We start from the raw sequence: 20,296 nt of genomic DNA, 5'->3' as shown, positions 1-20,296 counted from the left end.
ACTTTAAAATTGTGGTTTAATTCAGTGTTATATTGCTTAAGTAAAAAGTATTGCAAAGGAAACGTCAACTAAGTAGAAATTACTCAACCTATTGTTGGCCAAGTTAAAATTACTTATTTTCTTTAACATAGTTAAGTAGAGTTTACTTAATTCCATATGTGAAATTTACTTTAACAATCTGCATGCAAAAATTTAAAACGTTTTTTTTTTCAGTGACTACTACTGCTGCTACTACTACTACTACTACTACTACTACTACTACTACTACTACTACTACTACTACTACATACTCTATGCTTTTGCTGTGGCATGGCTCTGACTTTAATGCATTTTTTAGACAAAAATCAACAATTATTTCACTTCACCGTTGGAATAAAGAAAATATTTTCATGTCTATAGTCATATTAACAGAGCATTTGGCCAGTATTAGTCATTGTCTGTTTCACTTTACATTGAGGATTGTAGGAACTATGTTTTTTTTTTTTTGATCTATATAGATAGATCAACATCTCCTTTCTAAGATATAACACCAGAACCAGATTAATAATAAATATAGCTGCAAGCAGCAATACTGGAGCCAAGCGCAACAGAAGCAAACAAGGAAGCTAGCAGCAGACCAACTGAAAAAATGAGTTAAGACATTTGAAGACAATTTTAAGAAAAAACATTAAAATATTAAAACGTTGAGTTGTATAGAGCCAATGTCATATTTTGTTTAATTATAGCGCCACCAAGAGGCTCAATCCTACCATTTTTTTATGTGTCTTCGGAGTGAGCCCATACATGTGTGTGTCAATTTTGGTGAAAATATCTAATTTCGTTTTGGAGTTATAGACATTTTTATGAAAAAACACCTGACACCTGACTTTGACTGGATTTTACTACCCCTTACTATCAATATTTTGACATTTGGGCAGCAGTCAATGTCTATCGACATATGTTTCCGAACCTCTGATGCTGGTTTCGCCTCGATCGGACTAGCGGTTTCAGAGATATCAGCTAACGTTTTTAAAATACTAAATTACCACGCTGCACAAACCATACGCCGAAACCTGGCAAGTCTGATATCGTTGGACTCGGCAAGGATTCAGGAGACAAAAAAAGTTAGTCCCATGAAAATAAGTCAATGACACCCAAAAAAATTCTCCACTAGGGTGAGCTGTTTCGAAACTTCTCAGGCTCCTTCAGGGCATGACCCATACCGAGTTTCGTAACAATATGTTCATGAGTTCATAAAATACAGCATTTTAGCAAAAAAATCAAAATGGCAGACAGCCAAAATGGCCGATATGGTAAAATTGGATATCACACGACTTGGCATGCCATCCTGAATCTAACGAGACCACTATGATTTTTGGACAAACGGTTCAGAAGTTATAAGCAAAAATAGCAATTTTTCGTATCTCCGGACCAGTAGGTGGCGCTGTGCCAAAACGCTGCATGTTGCCTCAGGTCATACTTGTGATGACATGTACCAAGTTTGATATAGCCTTAAGTGTATTTTTGCAACCGCTACATAAAAATTTGTTTGCGCATTTATCGAAAACGATTGGACGAATCAACTTGAATTCCATAACTTTTTGTCACATTTTCTAAAGATGTTCTGTTTCAATTTTCATGAAAATAAGAGCAACTGCCTAGGAGTTTGCAAAAGTAGGTTTTTCAGTTAGTTACAAATGGCGGGAACATTTTTAATGACGGAGTTAATTTGTTTCTAGCCCTTAGGGTTCAAAAGTTATTAGCATAAACATGAGTACAACTTTAGACAGGTGGTGGCGCTAGAGGGATTAATTTAGAGACTCAAAATTTGCTATAGTTACAGTTGGGACTATCCTCTATCTGTGTGCCAAATTTCATAACTTTACCGCAAGTTTCGGTTCTATGGGCTGCCATAGACTCCCATGGCGGAAGAAGAAGAAGAAGGAAGAAGAATAATAAGAACACTAACAATTTCAATAGGTTCCTTCGCACCTTCGGTGCTTGGCCCCAAATAAAAAAATCACAGTGTGTGTTGACACATGGATGGATGGATGGATGGATGGATGGATGGATGGATGGATGGATGGATGGATGGATGGATGGATGGATGGATGGATGGATGGATGGATGGATGGATGGATGGATGGATGGATGGATGGATGGATGGATGGATGGATGGATGGATGGATGGATAGATAGATAGATAGATAGATAGATAGATAGATAGATAGATAGATAGATAGATAGATAGATAGATAGATAGATAGATAGATAATAAATAAGAAAGAATGCTGGGCACAATGAGGCGGTCAACGGCAAGAGTTAAACCATTGGCCCCTGAAAAAATATTCTGTACAGGTTTATAAATGCAGCACAGAAAAGTGCCTTTCTTAAATATGTTTCGGTCTCTTAAGACTCCAAACCTGGTTCACATTTACTGCTCATCAGGTTGGAATAGGTCTCTCCTCCACACAGAGCTATCTGTAGACCCATCTCACTTTCATCTGAATTGAAAAGCTCAGCGAATAGCAGCAAGAGAGAACGATTTTCAACAATCTGTGCAGTGTGCTCACCGGCACTATGGTATATCCAAGCAGGTGATGGGAACTGAACCATTTCAAAGCGCAGAAATGAAGTTGGCACTGGCAGAGAATTTAATAAGTCGCTTGAAGTTCAGAAGAGGACCACATCATGGACCCCTGCCAGGCAGTGGGCCCACACTAGAGTGTGTGCAGAACACACCTGGGAAAAGATGGAGCTACGAATTTCTCATCAACAAAACCGCTGCCAAGACTGAGAGTGTGTGAGAAACAGAGGACCGACTGACCTTTATCCGCACAATGAAGCTAAAATAGAGCTTCAATGTAAAGGAAGACTACTATCTCTTTCTCACAGTAGTAAATTGGACATACTGTATATCACAAGAGTCCCAAGAGCCCTATTAACATATCCAAGCCATCGTGTAAAAGTGAGGAACTTCAAACATCCCCTCACTTGACAGACCCTATGTGCATTTTGCTTGCATAACAGGACAGGGACCTATCCTAAATTCAGCCTCGTTATCCTTTTTCCTTTCCTTTATGTGGCTATCAAACAAGATCTCATTAGTATTTGTACATAATCCTATATACATGCCAAAACATATAAATATGCTTGTCAATATAGTGAAAGAATCCCTACAAGGTTTACAAATGTGAGATTTATATATTGCATTGTGAGATCAAATAAATGTTATGACATGTATTTAATGCAATTAACACATTTACCTAATTTGACATTATAATGGTTTCATTTCGTTCTGTCTGATTTCTAATGAGAAGTTGGAATCACTGTGACAGCATATACATACACAAATCATTAAATGAGTGGAATGTGTTAATGTCACACTCCAACACTGATGCTGTTTATATACTCTATATTCTCACTTATATTCCATACTTAGTGTATATGCATTTCATTAGAATCAAAGCACTAAGAGTGCAAATGATTTTATTAGTCCAATTTGGATTTCATTTATACAAATGAGCTCTTAAAAGGTCTTAATCAGATACAAATGTTCTCGTCATATAGTGAAAAACGCCTATGGCATTGTGTCTGAATATTGACCTTGGTCACCTGGACCACTACCTTTGCAAAATTTCCATCAATCTCTAAATTTGTACAAGGTTTTTACGTTGTATCTAATTGTACAAAAGCATATGTGCACACTTACTGTATACAAATGGCTTTGAAATATTGAGATCCTCCTCGACTATCAACCCCATTCTAAAGTAAAAAGACTAAGGCATGTCTTGTTGCAGATAGGATTACAGAAATGGACTGAAATTCTGAAGAGAGAGAGAGAACAGAGAAAAGATAGTGAAAGGGAAAGAGAAAAATATGTGGAATCACATGATTATATTGTGAGGAGTGTGAAGCATGCAGCACATCCTCAGTCTTAACAAAGCATGTGTGTAAGGGGATTCCACGGTCCTGGGGAGAGCATTACTTTGAAGCCTTCCATTTTACAAAGATGGAGTGTGTGCGGAAACTTATGGTAATAGCTTGTCAAGAATGAGAGGCATAGCTGAAGTTCTGTCCCCTATTGTTAACAGGGAGAAATTGAGGTACATTTTGGGACGGGGAAGGTTCCGGAAATTATTCCATCCACCAGAGACAAACAGCAGGAGTTTCTATTACACTCAAAGCCTTAATGCACTCTAATAGCCATGTAATGACTCCAGGATCCCTTTAACATTGTCTGTGTAGCCACTATTTTCCCTCTCAATGTCACTCTCTTGTTAAGCCTTTTGGACCTTTCAAAGCCTTCAAATTCATTAGGGGAGTGTCCTAGGTCAAAATCTTCTTATTCTTCTAATTTTATTTTGTTGAATGGGTCGATTAGAGTGTCACACTGAACCAGAGCACTTGGAAGCCACACAAATACAGTGGAAAAGCTGATAATTGAGAGAGAAATGGCCCAAATTTGCAAATGCACATCCAGAAAAGAGAGAAAATGAAAAGATAATGTGCCCTTTCTTTGTCAGCCTAAAATACAGCTTGTATTACTTTTCCAAAATATACAGCCCACTTTTATGCATCAAAAGATTTTTGCACCAAAATATGCATGGAAATACCTCCTTATTATAACTTAAAAAGGCATACATAAAATGTTATACCATTCTTGTCATACAATACAAATAATTGGTAACGGACTTGCCATATTGTATTTTTGTGATGCTTTAACTCCCGTAATGTACATTTCATTACTTCAGATGTAGCTTACAACCAACCATTAGACAGACAGATAATAAATCACACACAGAGAGCAAACGGATTTGAGTTAAGGGAAAAATTAAGTTTAATAGCTTTATATTTAACGTTAGGCTGTTTATCTTAAGTCTTGTATGGCCTACTAGAGCACTGCTTTCGCACATTTGACTGAATTACTTGTATGTGTTAATTTCCAATTGTCTTTTATAATGGCTTTTGTTGTTCTTTAAATATTATTGTTATTTAATAATGTATTGCACTCATTTAGTTGATACCTCTCTCATAATACTCTACATACAATAAGCTTCAATGAAGCGACTCAAGGTTCCTTCGTTTCTAGTTCTAAAGTGACGTTTTAGAATTAGTAACTGAGGCTTGGGCTCAACTGTCAAACTGTCAACTTGACATTTGAATACGTGGCGGAAGGAAGTAGTTCTGCACAAAAGATGGGTTTTAAAGACACTCCATTGTTGTTTCTTGTTTATTTACTCCCTTGTGCCGTTGAACTGTTGTATAAATGCAATATCACACTCATAGCTGTGCGATAGGGCTGTATATGAGCACGGTGTGATTACGGCCTCGTGCCTACGGCCGTGCTGATATACAGCCATATTGCACTGCTACTTGTGTGATATTGCTCATATATATATATATATATATATATATATACTAGGGATGCCACAATTCTCAATATAATATTGAACCATTCGGTACGGCATTCACGGTTCAATACGCGCTTGTGAATTGCGTTTTTTTCGGTTTTGCATTACCTCATCACACAATATTGCATTAATTATTTTTCTAAAAATTCTGTCATTTGCCTCCATCCCAATACTGAACAACGCGACATACATTCACATCACGTTAGTGGTAGAGTTATACTCACGGAACACTATAGTTATTCACAATCACGAAAGTTCATTATTTGCATGTGTTTTAAAGCCTTGCCGGTTTCATTCGCTTGCACGGTTTTAACATGCTTTTCGGAGCGCGCACTAAACGCCTGTCAAACACGTGATTACTGGACTAAGTAGTCGTCTTACTGCGCTAATACTGTCAAATACACACAAGGTTAACATAAACACAGTCGGTTATGTCTAAAGTGAAAGTAAAATCGGCGTGTCTGTTCATATATTAGATGCACGCAGGTCTTAAATTGACAGCAGCGCAGCCTAGTGAACACGCTGTCCTTAAAGGGACAGTTCACCTCTAAAATTATGTCATTATTTACTCACTCTAATATTGTTCCAAACCTGTTTTCATTTCTCGATGACAGAATTTTCATTTTTGAATGAACTATCCCTTTAATGTTAATACAACAACAAAATACAAAGAGAAAATAGAAAATCACTCACAGCTCTTGACTGAAGAACTTTAATACAGTAGCTTTAATAAGAATCAAGGTATAATTTATAGTGAAGTCTATGTAGTGTTTTATTTTTACATTTATTCGTTCAATTTTATACTTAAATGCTGCTGTACGGCTCTGAGCTGCCAGTGTAAATCTTTATATATATTTATTTTATATTGTACAATACACTAGGAATGTGTACATGTTTTTTTTTTTTTAAGTTTTAAGTTTAAGTAAGTTTTTTCAATTCGTTTAAGTAAAATAAAGAAAGAGTATTGCAATAAAACATATATATTTTGCTGTTCCTGTCGCCTAAGAATAGAATAGCAAAAAACTGATGTGACAAGCCATCAGAACCGAACCGAACCGAAAACCGTGGTTAAAAACCGAGGTATGTATTGAACTGTATTGTTGCATCCCTAATATATACACACACATATATAAAATGAAAAAATAATATGCATTAGATAGATGATAGATAGATATGCTTTGTTTTGCTTTTTCTAAAGCAGCCTGGACACCATGTGCAGTCACTCAAACAAAGTCCCGTCTCTACTCATCAAATTCTCAAGGTGTAGCCAAAAGCAATTACAGGGAAGCTGAATGGGAAAGCCTAGTGAAGCCTCCCCCCAAAAGCTTCCATCCACATTCTCACCAGTCCTAATAAGGCCTTGCCTTCCAAACAAGATGAATCATGTTCCACTTTTCTCTGCACCTCAGCACTTTGTAGGTGTAGCTTTGTAGCCTTATTAGCCCTTACAACGTAATAGACGAGCCAATAACACTTGGTTTTCTAAACTCCACCTGGAGGGATTGTCAAATAAAGAAATTGGATAGACATGGAACCCTGCAGAGTGTTCATTTATCACAGTGTTTGCTAATGCAAAAGTATGCTTCTTCAAACTGAATCCAAAACTACTGGATACCGTTATACTGCCACCATACCAGGAACCGAACGAGCAAGAGCAACGATCGATTTACCAGAGAAACATTTTGAACAGCCCTGCTGAAAACAGCATCTTATACCAGGTCTTAGCTCGTCCGCATTGGATAGATGGATGGATTAGCAAACAATGTGCTGGACAACAAAGATGTACTGTTTTTTTTTTTCTTCAGCAGTGCGGAGTTATTTGATAAGTTATTTGATCAAATAAAAGTACAGTTTCATGTACATACTATCAGTGGTATGTTTTTATTTATTTTAGAAATATAATGATTTATTACTTTAAAAAATGAAGAAAAAAAAAAACTACCACACTTTGAACTCACAACATAAATCAAATCTCAAACTGAACATCCCAGAATGTCATTCACAAAAGATGAATTCCTTTCAAGGACATGCATGTCTGAATTAAGATCTCACGTTCAGAGCGTAACGATGCTATCCTATTGATGGCTGATATCTCTGCTGAGCTCTAATGAAAGAGCTAAAAATATCAGCGCCCCATCAATATCTCACACTTCCTGCGAGCACATCCTTGCCTGTCAGGAGGTGAGAGCTCTGTGACATTGTGACGTGCTCAAACACGCTGTCCACAATGCTAATGCCAACAGACAACTGCCACTTAGTCTCCAGGGTCAGATTTGACTCCGCATACTTGCTTTGAGGAGCTCCTTCTACATATCCTTGGTTCTCATCCTTCCATGTCACATTACATTATACACGGCAGAAGAGAAAAATCAGTCAACAGAAAAGTTCTTCGGAACGTCTGCTAACAACTTTGAAATCTCTTTCCCCTACACCGTTATGTGAGAAAGAAACTTTTAATTAGCTCTAAAAGATTTAGTGCAATGGACTATGTTAAACTGGGCTTAAAATTAGAATTGAAAGAGAATGGAAAAGAGTGAAGACAAACAGAAAATGTTTTAAAAAGCACAAAATCACAATAAAACCCAGAGACGCTCTGGCCACAGCACATCTAGAACGAAAGTAATGGTATCTTACCAAATCGGGTGACATATCAGAAGCTCCTATACGTTAGCCTCCTGTGCTCCATCTTTATGACTGTCGCCCTCCATGAGCTAGAAATTTCTCATGCCCTGTCTAAAGCATCAACGACATCACAATGGCCGATCTCTGCTTATACAGGTCCTAGCATTTCCTCGACAGAGATGACCTTGTCTCCACCTCCAAAAGCCTGCCTATGTGACAGCATGCAGCTAACGTGTTCTGTGTGTTTGATTGCAGCTTCAGCAGGTTTTGTTAGTTAGTTAGTTAGTTAGTTAAAGCGAGAGTTTGTACCTGTAATGTGTAATGAAGCCCGGGGGGCTGGGCCTGGCTCCGCTTCTGATTAAAGGCCCTAATAGGTCCACAGGGTTCAATCAAGCCAGACCCACTGAACACTGTATACTGCAGTAAAGTGGTGAAGTAAACACTATTGTGCACCGCCCCAGGGACAGGCGTCTCAAAGCACACAGCGCTAATGATGGTGACACATAATGAAAGAGAGCATGGATGAGAGAGATATATAATTGCATGCATGCATACGAACATTTGCATAAATGAATGCATGCGAGCGGTTACAAACAGATTAAATTGTTGCAAATGCAGCATGACGGAAATCTTCACAAAAATGAATGCAAAATCCCACACACATTACTAAAAAGGGGATGACAGATTTCAAGCGATAACTGTGACGATAGTACTTCCGATTCCACCCAGATTTTGACTTCACTGCTGTGCATGGGAGGAGGTTGTTATGGCTTTAAACAGCAACATCCCCATCTGAATGGATGTTGCTTTGGTACTTGATTACTAGTGTGTTGTTTTGGCTGATTTATCTCAATTGTTTTGTTTTGTAAAGCATGTAATCCTTGTTAATGAAACACTAAAATACTGTTACTACTATTAAGAGACCATTATCTCACCATCTAGGCCAACCAACAAGCGCTATGCTTTTATAATACACTGAGGCAGTCTCAACAATGCAAGAAAGAATAAAACAATTTCAGAGTCAACCAAGGCCAGCTATGAAGTGAGCATGAGTTATTGCCCCCTGAAAACAGCAGCGCCAGTCAGGGGATGGCGAGAGCTTGGGGTGTGATTGACAGGTGGTGTTGAGTTGTGATCCAAGCAGATTTAACCTTGCAGAGGAGGGTGAAGGGGAGGACAAGCGAAGACCTAAATTCGGCGGCCTGCTTCTCATTGATTTTACAGGTGTAAGGGTTGCCAGCGGGCCAAGAGCAAAAGGCCCGTGGAGAACGCTCACACACACTCTCTCACACACACACACACACACACACACACACACACACACACACACACACACACACACACACACACACACACACACACACACACACACACACACACACACACACACACACACACACACACACACACACACACACACACACAGGGTGGTTTTTGTGAAATGTGGGGACATTCCATAGGCGTATTGGTTTTTATACCGTACAAACCGTATTTTCTATCCCCCTACACTGCCCCTGCCCCTAAACCTACCCATCACAGGAGACTGCGCAGTTTACTTTCTGTGAAAAAAACCTCATTCTCTATGATTTATAAGCATTTTGAAAAGTGAGGACATGGGTAAAGTCCTCATATTCCACCCTTTTTTTGTAATACCTATGTCATACCCATGTCATTATACACATTTGTGTCCTGATATTTCACAAAAACTTGCCCCCCCCCCACGCACACACACCCACACCCTTTTAGATAGTGTTAAATACATGGAAATGCAATGATAAAATGTAACATTAAAATCCTGTTAACTGGTTTTCTTACCAAAAAATGTTGAAAAATGTTATTAGATTTCACAGGATAATACATGTAATTTTACTGTAATACTAAACAAAAAGGTTTTACTGAAACATTTTGACAAGACAATATTTGACAAGACAACGCATGCATACTACTTCGTATCAAAATAGTTAATGACCTACTAATTTATGATTTTATGATTCAATATTTCACTGTAATTACAATAGAAATGATCTTTTTTATGTAAAACATAAATTACTACATGATTTAATACATTCATGGATCTTATAATGTAAGTTTAAAGTAAACATACTTTTGTAAATAAAGTTGGTTGGTTGATATGATATATCAGTTACTTAAAATAATAATATATACAGTTAATACAGTTATGGAAATACACAGACACAATTCAAGCTTAAATATTCTTTTAAGTTCAAAAGAGTCTATAGTAAATAAAGATGGTTGGTTGCTATACCAATGTTATATCAGTTAATTATACATATAGTTATGGACTGTAAAATACACAAACACCAAAATATAACCCTGCAATGTTTAAAACAATATATCATATAGTCTCCATATTTTTTGCAGTGATTTCTAGCAACCGCAAATGCCTGTTTGTTCCTGTAAATTTAACAGGATTCCTCCTGTAATTTCATGATGAAAGTATGCTTTTTATGTTAATTTAAGCAAAATAATCATAATGCTTATCAATATACAGTATTTTTGAGTACAAAGTAGAATTTTGTAAATATATATAAAAAAATTATATATATATATATATATATATATATATATATATATATATATATATATATATATATATATATATATATATATATATATATATATATATATATATATATATATATATATATAGAGAGAGAGAGAGAGAGAGAGAGAGTATATATTAGTATAGTAATACAGTGAGTAATACAATTGGTTGGTATAAAATGCTATATCAGTTATTCATAAATACAGTTATGGACTGTAAAATACACAGACACCAAAATCTAGTACTGTAATGCCTAAAACATATATTGTCACCGTATTTTTACAGTGATGTCTGGTACCAACAAATGCCTGTTTGTTGCTGTAAATTTAACAGGGTTTTTTCAAAATATATGTACAGACAAACAAACAAGCTCTTATGCACACAGCAGTTTGTTTGAGATTTGTTGACTTTTAGTACACACCTACTCAGAGAGACAAATTTATGCATAATTACAGTCTTGCCTTTGAACATACCGACACAATCAAACACTCATACTGTCTCCCGTTGCATATATTTACACACGCCCACACATTTTCAATGCCAACACATACACACACAGAGCCATCTGCGTTGCAATAGTATGAATAATCACCACCTAAATGGCATGTATTTAAGTCTGCACTTAATCTAATTCAGACAGCACATAAATGTTTTTACGTCACCTATTGTTAAATCTGACATCAGGGCATATTGTTAAGGTTAACAGATTATTTTTTGCTGTGAACAGAAACCCCGCGGAGTGGAAATGCTATGTTATATAAATCACCCTAAGTGTGACAATAAAACCTTAAACATTGTTCATTTCTTGAGGTCGTGTTGGCGTTCAAGTGTGTATGCGTTTGCTGAGATGCTGTTTCTGTGACATGCACACAGAGCGGAACAACAGTCAGGAGCGGGGCTGGATATTGCATTAGCAGGGGGGCAACCCCTCGAGAATAATCACGTTTACTGTATGCAAGGATCTACGCAAACAAACCTCTCTCTCCCCATCAGAGGGGTGAGGCTGTGTTTGTGTATCGAGTGTGCATGTGGTAAATACTCTAACTCACACTGTCTTTTAAATGAGCAAGGTTCTGTTGCAGAAAAATACATTAACATATGCACAAAGGCCCTTCTTTTTTGCTTAAGACTTCAATTTCCCCTTTTATTCGTTCCCCAGCTTCTTCTTCTTCGCAGTGTGGTGTTGTCAGCTTGAATTCCGAATGAAGAGGATGCATTTGAAACACGCTCATGTTTCCGTATGAACTATGTAGGAGAAGATAAATGGGCCAGATATGTTTGTGCTAGTAGCAGCATTTTGCTTTGGTGATACATTTATCAGAGCCGTGAGTGTATGTGTGTGTGTGTGTGTGTGTGGATGCTTAGGTTAGAGAGTAGGCTGATAACATTAGGCTGATTAGAAGCTCTTTAGAAGAAACTGCGATAAATGCAGCTTTTTACTGTGGTCACATGCCAAACTGTATATACAGCAATGAACTTGAGATAAAGTGTGGATGTGTCTGACAGACTTCCCTTTCTCCCTTAATCAGAAGTAATGTAGGTCTATACAACTTTCTAAGCTAGAGCTGTACGATTCTGGATAAATTGAGAATCATGTTTTGTGTGTGTGTGTGTGTGTGTGTGTGTGTAAAATCTCGATTCACCCACAATTCTGAAGAAACAAAAAACGTTGGACAACTAAACAAACAAAAAAAACATGCAAACTGTTCTTGTCACATGCCTGTCCTGTCTTGTGTGCACATGTGGGTTTTGTTAGTGTGGCCATGTGCCTCTGTCATTGTTTGATCCCTCCCCCTTGTTATCTGATTATTGGTTTAATTTGCCCCACCTGTGCCCCCTTTGCCTTGCTTGAATTCTCCCCTTTATATACCCCTTGTGTTTGTCAGTCTTTGTCAGATCCTTGTTATGTCTACGTCTCCCGTTTCCCCCCGTGATTTCTTGTGGTATGTTTTTTGTGTTATTTTATGTTTTATTATGTGTTTTGCCCCCTCGTGGGTTTTTGTTTTGTATTTATGTTTGTTTTTGTTAATAAATCCTCTTTTCACTGCACTTGAGTCCTCGCACCAGTTTTCCTTTATGTTTGACGTGACAGAAGGATCTGACCAACTAGAGGACTCAGCAGGAGTTGTTTTTGTTTTGTTTTGATTTTCCTGTATAAACCCCATACTTCTCTATGGAGTTTTCTAGACGCCTACTGGTGATGCGTCACGTTAACTCCAGGTACATCCGTCAACAGGGGACGGATGCAGGACAGTTCGCATGTCAGTTTTTGAGCGAGGTGGGCCACTTTATGCTCAACGAGGCAGAGTGTAAGGAGACTTTTAACCTTTGTTTGGACATGCCACTTTGTCCGGGAGTGATGGAGAGGCTGGGAAAGCTGGGATTCTGGGACTTCGTGCAACATCTGAAAGAGTCCGAACATCCTCGGCCAGCTCCAGTGGTCCCAGTTCCGATGGTCCCTGCTCCTGTGACCCCAGTACCGGTAGTCACGGCTCCGGTGATTCCATTTCCGGTGGTCTCTAAGCGGAGGAGGAGAAGGAGGGTACCATCCGTGACTGCTATGGAGGTCCCGAGTCCGGTGGATCGTGTTCCGGTGGCCCCTGTTCCGGTGGATCGTGTTCCGGGGGTCCCTGTTCCGGTGGTCCCTGTGCCGGTGGTCCCTGTGCCGGTGGTCCCTGTGCCGGTGGGTCGTGTTCCGGTGAATCGTGTTCCGGTGGTCCCTGTGCCGGTGGTCCCTGTGCCGGTGGTGCCGGTGGATCGTGTTCCGGTGGTCCCTGTGCCGGTGGTCCCTGTGCCGGTGGTCCCTGCTCCGGTGGTTCCTGTGCCGGTGGTCCCTGTGCCGGTGGTCCCTGCTCCGGTGGCCTCCACTCCAGTGGTCTCAGCTCCGGTGGACCCACTTCCAGTGGTCCACGCTCCGGTGGTCCCCATTCCGGTGGATCCTGTCCCTGGGGTCCGTAAGCGGAGGAGGAGAGGGAAAGCACGCTCCGTGACTGTTCCGGTGGTCCCTGTTCCGGTGGTCCCTGTTCCGGTGGTCCCTGTTCCGGTGGATCGTGTGCCGGTGGTCCCTGTGCCGGTGGATCGGGTTCCGGTGGTCCCTGTGCCGGTGATCCCTGTGCCGGTGGTCCCCGTGCCGGTGGTATCAGGGACGGCGGACTCTGCTGTGCCGGAGGTGCCGATCAGGCGCCCCGCACCGCTCGGGCGCCCCGCACCGCCCCGGCTCCTTGCTCTTCCCGCGCCGCCCCGGCGCCCTGCTCTTCCCGCGCCGCCCCGGCGCCCTGCTCTTCCCGCGCCGCCCCGGCGCCCTGCTCTTCCCGCGCCGCCCCGGCGCCCTGCTCTCCCCGCGCCGCCCCAGCGCCCTGCTCTTCCTGCGCCGCCTGAACTCTGCTGGCCGCCTGAACTCTGCTGGCCACCCTGGCCGTCCCGGCCGCCTGAACTCTGCAGGCCGCCTGAACTCTGCTGGCCGCCTGAACTCTGCTGGCCACCTGAACTCTGCTGGCCGCCTGAACTCTGCTGGCCACCCCGGCCGTCCCGGCCGCCTGAACTCTGCAGGCCGCCTGAACTCTGCTGGTCACCCCGGCCCCCCCGGCCGCCTGAATTTTTTGTGATCCCCGTCTCTCCCTTGTTTTCTCCTTCCTTTTCTGTTTCACCCTTTTCTGTCCTTCCCGTCCCGCCCAGGTCTGTCCCTCCCGTCCCGCCCAGGTCTGTCCCTCCCGTCCCGCCCAGGTCTGTCCCTCCCGTCCCGCCCAGGTCTGTCCCTCCCGTCCCGCCCAGGTCTGTCCCTCCCGTCCCGCCCTGGTCTGTCCCTCCCGTCCCGCCCTGGTCTGTCCCTCCCGTCCCGCCCTGGTCTGTCCCTCCCGTCCCGCCCTGGTCTGTCCCTCCCGTCCCGCCCTGGTCTGTCCCTCCCGTCCCGCCCTGGTCTGTCCCTCCCGTCCCGCCCTGGTCTGTCCCTCCCGTCCCGCCCTGGTCTGTCCCTCCCGTCCCGCCCTGGTCTGTCCCTCCCGTCCCGCCCTGGTCTGTCCCTCCCGTCCCGCCCTGGTCTGTCCCTCCCGTCCCGCTCTGGTCCGTCCCTCCCGTGCCGCCCTGGTCCGTCCCTCCCGTGCCGCCCTGGTCCGTCCCTCCCGTGCCGCCCTGGTCCGTCCCTCCCGTGCCGCCCTGGTCCGTCCCTCCCGTGCCGCCCTGGTCCGTCCCTCCCGTGCCGCCCTGGTCCGTCCCTCCCGTGCCGCCCTGGTCCGTCACTCCCGTGCCGCCCTGGTCTGTCCCTCTTCGTCCCTCCCTGGTCTGTCCCTCCCGTCCCTCCCTGGTCTGTCCCTCCCGTCCCTCCCTGGTCTGTCTTTCTTGCCCCGCCCTCGGCTGATGGAGCGTCTGGTAGCCGCTCCGTAGAGAGGGGGTTATGTCACATGCCTGTCCTGTCTTGTGTGCACATGTGGGTTTTGTTAGTGTGGCCATGTGCCTCTGTCATTGTTTGATCCCTCCCCCTTGTTATCTGATTATTGGTTTAATTTGCCCCACCTGTGCCCCCTTTGCCTTGCTTGAATTCTCCCCTTTATATACCCCTTGTGTTTGTCAGTCTTTGTCAGATCCTTGTTATGTCTACGTCTCCCGTTTCCCCCCGTGATTTCTTGTGGTATGTTTTTTGTGTTATTTTATGTTTTATTATGTGTTTTGCCCCCTCGTGGGTTTTTGTTTTGTATTTATGTTTGTTTTTGTTAATAAATCCTCTTTTCACTGCACTTGAGTCCTCGCACCAGTTTTCCTTTATGTTTGACGTGACAGTTCTGTTCTGACAAAATGTCATAGTCTATTTTAAATATATTAATTTGAACAAAATGATTAATACAAAATAATTTGAATGGAGTCAATGTCTCATTCACAAAGACTTGTTTCGTTATTGGATGAATCAGCATTTGTGAATAAATCTTTAAAATGAATGATTCAATGACATTTTTTTTAAACACTCACTTATTGCCACCTCCTGTCGACATAAAGAACTGCCCAACCTGACACTCACTGCCTCTCTCAACACGTAAATTCCACAATGCACCGCGTGAAAAATGCTCACTCGTGACAGCATTTACATCGGAAGCGTGACGGCTGACTCTCTCATTCATTAACAGGGGCAGCGACAAATTACATGCAGCTCACGCTCTGCTAACGCTTGCGATGTGACACAGGTGTAACAGACACAGCGGAATCGTTGTCATTTAGAAATAAGATTGTTTGATTGATAGCTCTATTCCAAGCTGATTATTATTAAAGAGCACCTATCATGGCATCTAAAATGTTCCAAATATTGTTTTAGAAGTCCCCAACAACAGTTTTGCATGCATGCAATGACAAAAAAGACTTTAGTTTTCTTATAATATGCATTAATTTTTACCTGTTTTGACAGCGATTCTCAAATGATTCCTTTAGTGATTCACTTTTCAAAACCCCGCCTTTACGTGACGCTAATCTGCGGTGATTGGTCCGATGACCCAGTCAGTTGTGATTGGTATAGTCTGTGCAGATATTCTCGGAAACGGAACGCCCATCAAAGTCTTATAATGACAGTAATTTGTTAATATGTGTCAGGAGTTATGAATATGAAAACCGCGTCTGTACCGTTTGATTGTAATATGAGCCTCAGCTGATCTCATTCATAAAATAACTCCTCTATTCTCCTCACGAAGACTCGCGACAAATCAACATCCCTCAGGGCTTTTAGTTCAAAAGTGTGCAGATGAGGAGACATATTGATAGATTCTCATATGTCTGTGTCAAATTTCTAAACAGAGGAGTATTTTTTATTTAATACTTCCTCAAAATGCGCAGATAGCCTAATCATGAGCGATTGAGTCTCTTATGTGTTGTTTTCAATTCATACTGGCAGCCGGAGGGCGCTCTGTGCACATGTAGTCCATGTACAGACAGACGAAGAAGAACCGTGTGCCATAATAGAAGTCCATAATAAAAGCTTCCTGAGATCGCGAAACATACATTTGACGATTAATAAACACTCAATCGCGTCGATGTATGGTTTGTCTTCAAGCCACTTTGTCTTCAAATGCTCATCCTTGGGCAGATGAAAAAAGTTTGCTTTTGAGTGGCACTTCAGAACACAGCGTCTCGTGGCCATGATGTTTTCTAGTTTTCACTGGCGTCTTGGAGCGCAATAAGTGGGCGTATCGTATTCAAATAACTTGACAAGTTGACGTCATCTAGTCAGAGAAAAAGCTTTGGTCTTCTAACGATTCTTAAAAATGACTCAGAGTCGACTCTTACTTTTGAAAGAAAATAACTATATATACGGTGCACTGTCATATTTCAAACTATGCAGGATGTTTTTGTTCACTTAGATCTATGTTACACACTACATGAAAGGTAAATTTCAAAATTCCATGATAGGTGCTCTTTAATATAATTTATTAGAGCTTTCAACTGATACATTTGAATGAATTAAAAATCACGTATCTTAGTATTTACTAATAAAAGCCCATAAATTAACATAATAATAATAAAATATATTACTGTGGCAAATGGAAACAAAAAGACTTTGGGCCCTATCATACATCATGGTGCAATGCAACGCCTTTTTTGCTAGTTTCAGCCCGGCGCATTTGTGGGGGTAAGTAATTAATGACAGAATTTTCTTTTTTGGGTGAACTAACCCTTTAAGGTGCGTCCTAATTTGCATACTTATGCACTATGCTGCTTTGTAGTATAAATAGTGTGTTCTATATTCCAAATAGAAAAGGTCCACTTTTATTACCCGGATGATGCACTTAATTAACCGAAAAAATAAACAAACAAAAAACACACAGAACAGAATGAAACTGTCATAATGTAAAATGTGTTAAATAAATATGATGGCATTTAATCTCACTGATTAAACAGAACAGTACAGTATGTGTTAGAATCAAACAGCATGCATCTACAATTATCTACAATAACCACTGAGATCATCACTGAGAAGTTTTACTCCTCTGATGGTGGGAAAATTCCTTATAGCAATAAGTATCCTTATATTCCTTATAATTTATGTATGGGTCACGAAGCATGATTAATTGCATTAATTGTTTTATCGCACAATTTTTTTTTATAATTAAACGCACTAAATTAATGTTACATTGACATCTCTATTAATAATGACTTATTAATTCCAACCTGGTTATGAAAATGAACTCATACACTTATAGGTGCCAGCATTATTAAGGGAGTCACCTTGCTAACTGACTCAGACAGCAAAAGACGTCTGAAGCCTCCGGCAACAGTCTGACCCGGGTTTTAAGCACAAAGTCTCTGTTTACTGAGCTTATAGAACAGGGACTGACCGCACGTCTACTGCTGTGTACAGTAGCAGCACGCTGAGGCTGATAGCAGCAATCTTCTCCAGACCTCTCTATCTCTCTCGCGCCCAAACAACCAAGCCTTTAATCCAGTGAGGTATGGACAGAGCCTTGGGGATTACTATAAACAAGCGGGGAGCCGTAGATACACTAAAAATGAGCATTGGTTATGCTCCCTCCCTGGCTAGAAAGATCCAGGGCTTTTGGATTGATCTTCAATGCTCTGGTTGCTTCTGCCAGCCCGTCCCGCGCCGCCCTATCGCCCAGTGCAATCGGTCAAGCGCCCATGGCTGGCGTCCCTATATGAGAAGTGAGGATCGTCTGCAGGGTTTGTTAAATCCCAGCTAATTGCAGCAGGCAGCCTTCCTTGGGCGGGTGTGTATGTGTGTGTGTTCTGTCAAATGGAAAAGCAGCTGTGATACGGCACTGGCAGGCCCTGCTTGGAGTGCTAGCAGCAACACAGCGTTAAATTGAACAGAGGTGATGTGAGAGGAGAGGAAATGTACTAGAGCGGGACCACAGTGTGGAGGCACACTAATGGAATGAATCTAGAGTTAGGCAGACATGCTGTCTGTGTCCCTTCTGCAGTCTCACCATTAATCTGATGACTTCCAGCTCCGTGTTCGGATCACTTGGTGGTGCAATATCGTTTGAATGTGAATAAGAGGCAATAGGATCTGACAATATGTTTCAGATACGATAAATGTAGCTCGGGTGTTCCTGTCTTCGCGCACATGGTTATTCTATAGCGGCGCTTCTCGACTGGTGGGCCGCAGGTCTGTTCATATAGAGTTGTGCAGAGCAGGGAAAAGACAGTGATGATAATGCAACTAGCCATATAATCATGCAAATGCAAAAAGATAGCACAACAAATATGCAGATCAACTTTTAACCCCAAAATGCACTGTGTGGATGAAATTTCCCCCCACATTCTTTTATGCATTCATGTAGACTTTATCAATGTTATTATTGGTAATTAAAACTATTAAAAATAAATTTCCATAATTGAAATAAAAGTAAAATATAAATATTAGATGAAAAACTTTTAAGTCCTAAAAGTACTAAAAATGAATTAAAGCTAATAAAGTCACAAAAACACATAACACTTAGACTGAAGAAAACAGAACATATAAAAATAAAACAAGCCTTTACATCTGGGGCCTGTTTCAGAAAGGAGGTTCAACCAACTCTGAGTTTAAACCTGAACTCTGAGTTGACTTACTCTGAGATGGGAAACTCTGAGTTTTGGGTTTCAGAACAGCTGAATTGAGGTAGTTCAATCAACTCTGAGTAGACTGACTCTGAGTTAAGCTCATGCACTCCAACTATGAAAAGCCACGATCAATGGAGCTCCGAAATTACGATTCACCATGGCAACAGCACCCAACAAAAAGACGTTTGCATACTTCCGGGTCAATACACAAGTTTAATTCTTCATTATTTTAATTAAGTTTAATTGTCATGGTATCCAAAAGGCAAACAAAGAATGTGGCAGCAGCTAAAAAACAAAAAAACAAAACAAAAACATAATTCAATCAGGAAAAGCTTTAAGCATAAAATGTTCATGAGTGTAGGTTTAATGACTTTACAAACATTTGACATATTAAATAAATATCATTCAGTGTCCAATGTGCAGCAGCTTTTCCCACATAGACCCTTTTCAGAGACTGTGATGACGTGTTTTAAAAGTCATCAAGATCGTAAATCCTGCAACGTTTTTTGTATTTTTTTTGTATGTATGTACATTTATAACACTAATACTTTGTATAATATTACTTTTGCATCAAATTACAAAAATCAAGTTACCGCTGCTGTGAGAGTGTTTCTAATACAGTGTCTATGGGAGTGATAGTTAAAATTAACATCATTCTCTCTTTTCACTGCAGTTATCAATCTTACTTTAATTTTTCCATATTTTTGAAAGTTGTGAAATCACTATTGTGGAGTTTTTCTTTTGCTATTTGAGCAAATGGAGACACAAAAATATATATATTTAATGTATTCTCTCATTCACCGCTATAAGAGTTAACCCAACTATGACGACTTCAGCTTCGGAAACCCAGAAATGTGAAAAGGGTCTATGCTTTTTTCACATAATGAAATGTTCTCTGATCCCACCTGTTACATTTATTAATCAGGGTAATGACATTAACATTTGACTTCTACTCAGGCCAGCCAAACACCAGCACCACTGACAGATGAAGAGGAGATGGAGGAAGAATATTAACACCCAACAGGAAAAAAGAATAAAGTATTTGTAGGAAATAAAGATGACTATAAAAATGTAAATAAATGTATTTAACAGCTGTGGTGGTGGTTATGGCATATATAGTGTACTACCATCTGGCAGCATCCTTCCATTCCATACAATAATCCGTTTTCAGAAAGTG

At 40.9% G+C, this 20,296-nt stretch overlaps 1 protein-coding gene across 3 annotated transcripts in view; it reads right to left on the bottom strand.

The window, feature by feature from the left end:
* Nucleotides 1-20,296, bottom strand: part of lingo2 (leucine rich repeat and Ig domain containing 2) — a 380,872-nt gene that overhangs the window by 38,495 nt on the left and 322,081 nt on the right. The window contains exon 1 of one of the 3 annotated variants that reach the window (XM_079838707.1): nucleotides 8,028-8,256. The exons of the other annotated variants lie outside the window; for them this stretch is intronic. Within the exon in view, the coding sequence (XP_079694833.1) occupies nucleotides 8,028-8,042 (15 nt within the window). The 5' untranslated portion in view covers nucleotides 8,043-8,256. Of the gene's footprint in view, nucleotides 1-8,027; nucleotides 8,257-20,296 lie in introns of those variants that run through there. 3 annotated transcript variants of the gene reach the window in all.

Source organism: Gobio gobio (genome assembly GCF_949357685.1).
Source record: "Gobio gobio genome assembly, chromosome: 16".
In the NCBI taxonomy this organism is placed as follows: Eukaryota; Metazoa; Chordata; class Actinopteri; order Cypriniformes; family Gobionidae; genus Gobio; species Gobio gobio.
Note: the sequence above shows the minus strand (reverse complement) of the source record. Positions and strands in the feature narration are given on the sequence as shown.